Source organism: Anomaloglossus baeobatrachus, chromosome 6, assembly GCF_048569485.1.
Source record: "Anomaloglossus baeobatrachus isolate aAnoBae1 chromosome 6, aAnoBae1.hap1, whole genome shotgun sequence".
NCBI lineage: Eukaryota > Metazoa > Chordata > Amphibia > Anura > Aromobatidae > Anomaloglossus > Anomaloglossus baeobatrachus.
Window position 1 is genome coordinate 167,204,201 of NC_134358.1, and position 8,599 is coordinate 167,212,799.

General features: G+C 44.3%; 1 protein-coding gene across 1 annotated transcript in view; it reads left to right on the forward strand.

Moving 5' to 3' along the window:
• CLUL1 (clusterin like 1) overlaps positions 1-8,193 on the forward strand; it is a 32,227-nt gene extending 24,034 nt beyond the window's left edge. The window contains exons 6-7 of the mRNA XM_075316380.1: positions 1,098-1,312; positions 8,035-8,193. Of these exons, the coding sequence (XP_075172495.1) occupies positions 1,098-1,312; positions 8,035-8,193 (374 nt within the window). The remainder of the gene's footprint in view (positions 1-1,097; positions 1,313-8,034) is intronic.
• Positions 8,194-8,599: the final 406 nt, after the last annotated feature.

Sequence of the window (8,599 nt, forward strand, 5' to 3'; positions counted from 1 at the left end):
ACAAAAATCGTTGGCTTTGGAGAGGTCGTCCAAACACCAAAAATCGCTGTCTCGTACGTAGCGATGTTGTTCGTCGGTCGTGCAGCATCACACATCGCTATGTGTGACACAGCAGGAGCGACGAACATCTCCTCACCTGCCTCCACCGGCAATGCGGAAGGAAGGAGGTGGGCGGGATGTTACGTTCCGGTCATCTCCACCCCTCCGCTTCTATTGGCCGGCCGCTTAGTGACGCCGCAGTGATGTCACTATGACGCAGAACGCACCTCCCCCTTGAGGGAGGGATTGTTCGGCGGTCACAGCGACGTCGCTGACAAGGTATGTGCGGGTGACGCTGCCGTAGCGATAATGTTCTCTACGGTAGCGATCACCACATATCGCTGTAACGACGGGGGCGGGTGCTATCGCGCTCGACATCGCTAGCAATCTCTAGCGATGTCGCAGCATGTAAAGTACCCCTTAGGCTCCTTTCAGATTACGTTTTGCCTTACGTTCACAGGTCCTGTCGGGGCATCCGTCCGAACCGCCCCTCTGCCACCCTGCAAAGTGTGTTTCGGATGCATGCACCGGCAGGGTCATTGACAGTAATGGAGCACACTACGTTAGCGTGTGCTCTGTTTTGTACTATTTTTGCACATTTACTGCAGATTAACACCCGAACGTAGTCAACTATATGTCAATATGTGTAAAAATGGTACAAAACAGAGCACACACTAACGTAGTGTGCTCCATTACAGTCAATGGCCCTACCGGCGCATGCGTCCGAAACACGCTTTGCAGGGTGGGGGAGGGGCGGTTTGGACGGATGCCCCGACAGGACCTGTGAACGTAAGGCAAAACGCAATCTGAAAGGAGCCTTATATGCAGCATGTTAGAATGCTGTATATAAGAGCCCACTGGTGGTGGCCGCAGCTTATAGGCCCCAAATCTGGTGACAGGTTCCCTTTAAGCCTTGCTCCGAAAATACTAAAAATCCCTGCTAGGGTTTATTTTTGAGGGAGGTCTTATTTTTTGAAAAACATGGTACTTAGAGATAATTTTATCTATTAACAAATCTTTCCTCTCATCTGATCTGTGCTTTCTTGGATACCTATAAGACTGTCCTGATGTCATAGAGCTCCATCTGAAGTCTGAAGCAGCCTTCAAGTTGGTAAATGTGTCTAGACAGCAATATGACGATGTCACACACATAGTCCAGGAGCACAACGAAGAAATGTTTAGCCTAGTGAGCCAAATGAAAGACCAGTTTGGATGGGTCTCCGAACATACTAACATAACTTCTGACACCAACAGCATCTTCAGCATCGAAAAGGTACTGTAATTGATGCAAAAGAGCAATAAGTAACTAAGAGTAGCCTATCTGACTACAGTACATACATAAGAAAACAAATTTGTATCATTTGCATTTCCCTGCTAGTAGTAAGGGCTTCGTTAAATTGTACAATGTCACAGATCTTTTTTGCCTTTTACCATTTTGCACCTTTTTAAATCAAAAAGTTGAATGATTCTTATAATGTCACATTTTGTTTTCAATTGTGGAAAAATAAAATTAGACAGGTTTTGTTTTCCAGTAGGCTACTGGGATACAATTGTGCTAACATTTTGTGATATTTCACAAAAGTTGCAGATGATGATTAAGGCTATGAGCGCACTAGAAAAGTGATTTTTCTCAAGAAAATTTCTTGAGAAACTTCAGAGAGTTGAAGATTACCGCACCTGCGGTAAAAAATCGCACCAAAACTGCAGGAAAAACGCATGCGTTTTTGCCACGGTTTTGCCGCAGGTTGGTCCCTGTGGTTTTTTTATGCTGAACTGCAATAAATAATATAGATAATAGATAGATAATCGATAGATAGACAGATAAAGGATAGAGGGAAAGATAGATAGATAGATAGATAGAGAAAGACATATATAATGTCCCACCCCCCTGCATATTCTAAGCTGGCACCGTTTAGTGACTTTCATGTGGCACTAAAGGGTGCCTAGCCTTGTATTTAGCCAAAAAATAAATAACTAAAAAAAAAAATGACGTGAGGACCCCCCATCTTTTGTAGCCAGCTAGGGTAAAGCAGACGGCTGCAGCCTGCAGACCACAGCTGGCAGCTTCACCTTGGCTGGTAATAGAAAACAGAAGGCACCCCAAGCTGTTATTTTACATTAAATAAATAATTTAAAACAAAAAAGCTGGGGTCCCCCCCCAAATTGGATCACCAGCCAAGGTAAAGCGGACAGCTGGGGTCTGATATTCTCAGACTAGGGAGGTCCACTGTTATTGGACACTCCCCAGCCTAAAAATAGCAGGCTGCAGCCACCCCAGAAGTGGCGCATCCATTAGACGTGCCAATCCCGGCGCTTCGCCCCAACTCATCCCGTTGCCCTGGTGCGGTGGCAAACGGGGTAATATATGGGGTTGATGCCAGATGTGTAATGTCACCTGGCATCAGGCCATAGGGTTAGTGAGGTCACACATCTATCAGATACCCGACATCACCATCCCAGTCAGTAAGAAATAAAAAAATAGACAACAAAAAAAGTTTTATTTGAAAAAAACACTCCCCACCCCCTCCTCTTTCACCAATTTATTGACAAGAACAATCAAATCCTGGTCCGGCGTAATCCAATAAGGGGGTCCCACGGCGATCCATACCATAGTCACTGTCCCAGTCAATGAAGAACAGAATGTTCCCCATTGGCTGGGAGAGCAGTGCAGTGACCTGAGCTAACATCAATAGGTCAGCCCAGGTCACTGCAGGGCATGACAAGTGCTGCAGTCAGGAGGTTAGATGAGATCATTACCTGCTGTGATGATCTCCTGCAGTCCTGTCATCAACGCTCTCACTGCCTTCTATGCCCGCCGCGTTCTCAGCAGTATCACGAGAGCCCGTGACGTCACCGCTAGTGACAGTCTCGGGCCGCGGGCATAGACGGCAGTGACAGCGGTGACGTCAGGAGGCAGGAGATTGTCACCGCAGGTAATTATCTCATCTCACCTTCTGACAGCAGCGCTCGGCATCCCCGCGGCTGCACGCACTGCAGGGTGACAAGCTGCTAACACTGCGGGCAGACACTGACACACTGCGGGCAGACACTGACACTGCTGTGCAGGCAGCCGCGGGGCTGGAGCGGGACACAGACTGCACGGACACCTGGAGGTCACACGGAAGTGCTTCTGTGCGGCGTCCAGGGAGTGTGATCTGTGTGTTTACTCTGCTCCGCTTCCTCTTCTGTCATAATGACGTCACTTCCTGCAAAACCGCAGGCAGCGATGAGCATTACCGCAGGTAAATTGCGGCTATACCAAGGGTATAACGCACATCATTTACTACCTGCGGTATACCCCCGGTATTTCGCGATTACATTACAGTGAATGGAGTGAAATACCACAGGTACCTGCGGAAAAGAAGTGACATGCACATTTTCTCCATAAATTTTCTCAAGAAAATCTTCAGAAAGAATTTTCTTGAGAAAAAAACGCAGTGTGCACACAGCTATTTTTTTTTCCCCATAGGTTTTGCTGGGAAATGTCTGCAGAAAGATCATAAGCATTTCTCAAGAAATTTCTGCAGCAAAACCGCGGGTAAAACCGCGGGTAAAAACGCCTAGTGCGCACAGGGCCTTAAGGTAAAATATATGCATAAGAAAAGAGAAATATACATTGTTGCCCCCCCCCCAAAAAAAAACAAACAAACAAAAAACAGAGAATACCAAGTATAGTTAAACTTAAAGTTAATTTGTCACCAGGTTTTTCCTACATAAGCTGAGAGCAGCATAACGTAGGGGTAGAGACCCTGATTCCAGTGATGTCAATTATTGGTCTATTTGCTATAGTTTTGATAAATGTACTGTTTTATCAGCAGAAGATAGAACTACAAATCTAGTAAACCTGCTGCCAGGTAGTCCCTCATATTCATGAGCTCTGTATAACGCCGCCCCCATCACTGATTGGCAGCTTTCTGCCTATGCACAGTATTCACAGAAAACTGCTGATCAGTGGTGTGGGTAGGGTTATACAGAGCTCAGCATTCAGAGAAATGGTATATCTGCCGCACATAATGCAGTTAATTTATCAAAATTCCAGCAAGCAAACTAGTAAGGAATAAATCGCTAGAATAAGGGTCCCTGTCCCTATATCATGCTGCTCTCAGATTGGGTAGCAAAAATCTGGTTACAGATTCCCTTTATAAAAGGCAAATAGTGAAATAATAAAGCGCAAATATAAAAGTCACTGACATAAACATTTTCAGGCTAGAAAAATGTGCAAAGACAATTAACTTTAATACTAAAAGTTGAGAGTTTGCAAAGGAACAATATAAAGAGATAGGCACTAATTATTATCTTTGCAGCTTTATTCTAGAGAAAATATGAGAATTAGTGAGTTTTATGTTTGCCCTTTATTCATCATTTTATTTTATGCCTTTTCTAAGTTATAACTTTACTTGGTTTAGTGTAGTTTTTTCTTGGGAGTTGACAATGTGGGTTTGGTTTTCCCTTATCCAGATGTTTTAGTCTAAGGCTACTTTCACACATCTGGTTTGAGCCCTGCGGCTCAATCCGGCTGTGAAAACTATGCAACGGATGCGGCGAAAACACCGCATCCTTTGCATAAGTTTTTACATGCGGCCGGTCCGTTTTTTTCCGGTTGCGGCATGCTACTGAGCATGCGCAGTGGAAAAAACCGCATGCGACGACCGGATGCGGTTTTTTCCGCATCGCGCCGCATCCGGCCTCCATAGGGATGCATTGAAAAATGCACCGCAGCGGCCGGATGCGGCGCGATGCGGTGTTTTTTGCCGGAGCAAAAAACGTTGCAGGGAACGTTCGATCCGGCCGCCGCATCGGCTAAATCTGCCGCATGCGGCAAAAACCGGACCGAACGCAAGCCCCTGCGGCACAATATGGCACTAATGTAAGTCTATGCAAAAAAAACCGCAATCGGCGTTATAAAAGCCGGTTGCGGTTTTTCTGCAGAACGCCGTATTGTGCCGCAGAGCAAAAATCCGGATGTGTGAAAGCAGCCTAATTCCTCATTTGCAACTTTTCGAAATGTCACAAAATTTCAATGGAATTGTAGTCTATTGCTCTACTGGAGTATAAAATGTGTGTAATTTTATTTTTTCACCATCAAAATTTAACATGAGATATTTTAACAGTTTTGCTAAAGGGGGCTTTACACGCAGCGACATCGCTAGCGTCGCTTGTGCGTCACAGGCAAATCGCTACCCGTGGCACACAATATCGCTGGTACGCGTCACACATACTTACCTTCCTAGCGACGTCGCTGTGGGCGGCGAACAGCCTCTTTTCTAAGGGGGCGGTTCGTGCGGCGTCACAGCGATGTCACACGGCAGGCGTCCAATAGCAGCCGCATGAAAGTCACGCCCACTTTGTTGCTGGAGGACGCAGGTACGGTGTTGTTCGTCGTTCCTGGGGTGTCACACGTAGTGATCTGTGCTGCCTCAGGAACCACGAACAACCTGCGTCCAAAACGAGCAATGACATTTGGGAAATGAACGACGTGTCAATAATCAACGATTTGGTGAGTATTTTGCATAGTTAACGGTCGCTTGTACGTGTCACACGCAACAACATCACTAACGAAGCCGGATGTGCGTCACGAATTCCGTGACCCCAACGACATCTCATTAGCGACGTCGTTGCGTGTAACGGGGCCTTAAGAGGCCAATTGCACTTTTGTTTTTTTTCTCCCCTACTTCCGAAAACTATAACTTTTTTTATTTTTCTGACCCCATAGCCATGTGAGGGGTTTTTTTTTGCAGGACAAGTTGTACTTTTGAATGTCACCATTCATTTTACCACATAGTATACTTTCAAACAAGAAAAAAATTCCAAATATGGCGAAATTGTGAAAAAAAAAAATGTTTATGACATGGTATTTTGGGAACAGTTTTTATGGAGTACAGTTTTCGGTCAATGGAGCCATGTGATGGTTTATTTTTTCGAGGTGTGACAACATTTTTAATGATACAATTTTGGGATAGCTATGACGTTTTGATCGTTTGTTACAGAATTTTTTTGTGGTAAAAAACTTAATTTTGGCAGTCTTGAATTTTTTTGTTTACCGTGTTTACTGATCATGTTAATTATTTTTATATTTTGATTGATCGGACTTTTTGTAATTTTATTATTTTTTTCATTTTTTTTAAAACATGTATTTTACTTTACACTGTTTGTAATAGTCTTCTTAGGGGACTATAACCTGCGATCATCTGATCGCTTGTGCTATATACAGCAATAACAGAGCAATGCTGTATAAAGTAGAAATCACTGTATCTTTGAATCTCAGCCACACGCAGGTTTCAAAGGAGTGCTGCTATGACCAGCATGGAGGTTGTTACTAGACCCACTGCTGTAATAGTCGTGTCATGGGTGCGCTGATGGATCATTAAAATGCCGTGTTAAATCCCATTGTCAGAGTTTAACAGCTAGATTTAACAGGATAACATCTGCTCCAGCTGAGATTGTTAGGCTAAGGCTATGTGCCCACGGGATAATGTACCCGCGGATTTTGCTGCGGAAAACCTGCGGATTTATCTGGATTTTCTAGATAAATCCGCATGTTATCTTATGGTACTTGGGGAGTGTCTGTGTCAATGCTGCGGTATGTGCGGCTGTGAAATATGCTGCGGATGTCTCGCAGCCGCACGTAACTGCATGTCAATTATTCCTGCGGAATTACCTGCGGAATTTCCGGACCTCCACTATGGAGATAGAGGCTGGGATGTCCGCAGGTAAGTCACATAAATGTCCGCAGGTTTACCGCAGCTATTCCGCTGGAATCCCGCAGCTATGTATAGATGCGGATTCCGGGGAGCTGCTGTGGGAAACCTGTGGACATACCTGTGGATATATCCGCAGGTGCAAGCTCCCGTGGGCACATAGCCTAAAGGCCCGATCACACACACAAGAGATCGCTAACGAGATCGTTGCTGCGTCACCATTTTCGTGACGCAGCAGCGATCTCGTTATGTGTGACACCTACCAGCGATCAGGCCCCTGCTGTGAGATCGCTAGTCGTTGCTGAATAGTTGGGACCATTTTCTTCAAAGGTGATGTCCTGCTGGGCAGCACGCATCGCTGTGTTTGACGCCTACCAATGACCTCCTAACACAGTCCCAACGCCCGCCGAGATCGTTATACAGGACGCTGATCGTTACTGCGTCGTTGATAAGATCTGACTGTGTGACATCTCACCAGTGACTTACTAGCGATCCTTATCAGGTCACATCGTTTTCGGGATCACTGGTAAGTCATTAAATGTGACGGGGGCTTAAGGATACATTATGCTAATGACACCCTGCCTCCTGTTCTGCTATGAGTGTAAGCTGAGTGTCATTATACTGTAATGAGATCCTGTGATTGGAGCACAGCTGCGGAGGAGAGGGAGGAATTAATCTCCCTATCTCCTCCATTGTCAGCTGATGTGATTATCACACTGCACTCCAGTTTAATGTGATTGCAGTGCGATGTTTCTCTCGCTCCCATAGACTTGTATGGGTGCAAGAGAAAACAAATCAGATTCCACCCACAGCATGCTGCAATTGTTTTCTTGGTCCGATTAGGGCTGAGAAAAAAAAAAATCACACATGGGAGTGATCCCATAGAATAACATGAGTCTGAGTGGAATGCGATTTTTTTTTTTATGGCATTCCACTCGCTCCGTTTTACTCGCTGTGTGTCCTTTCCTTAGAGGCAGTAACTGGCTTTAACTCTCATTACCTGCGAGTAAGTGGTGTGCTCACACAGTGAGCCAGCTCCATACACTTGCTTCTGATATGCACTGTACATGTGCGCGGATGTCATAAAGAGGTTAAGGGATCATGCAATTTTCTGCTCTATAAAAGGCACAAAAGTGGTAAAAGACAAAAACGTAACATATTTGATTTTGCACAAAATTCATGAATGAATGATTCATTATTGTCTCCCTGTGTCTTGCAGACCTTTGCTGTATAATTACCGTAGATGTTGGGAAATCTGATGACATTCAGACGTGCTCTTTTCTGTTCTCTTTTTCAGGTGTTATTGAGCCCAAACACAGACACAATTGTAGAAGCAAGAATATTCTCTTCCAACACTTTTATTATATTGGTCCCAGCCAGTATTGATGTGGACAGTCCCCAGTTTTTACACTACATTGTGGACAAATCATTAGAGTATCATAAAAACAACTTTTAAAATCAACAACAGAACTCAGTTACTGTATTAGCAATTAATTATTATTATTATTAATTATTTATTTATTTCAAAATGTACAACTGGCATGTAAAAAGAAAACTACAAAAGATTCATATTAAATGTTTGGATTTAGTAAAATTGCAATTGTTTAGTCCAAGTTTTATGGCCATACAGTATATAAAGCACAGTACATAAAGGGTATATGTCCCATAAACAGGCAGCAGCAGAAATTGAAAAGGAAGGGCACTACCCGTGGGATCTCCTGGTATACAAAGAACTAAACCATGTAACGAAAGAAAAAGGGATATACCAATACGGGATCACCACAAGGTTAGGGTACATATGAAGAATTCACTTTATTGTACAAAAAACCACAAGAAGACACATGCCCTCAGCAGAGGTATAG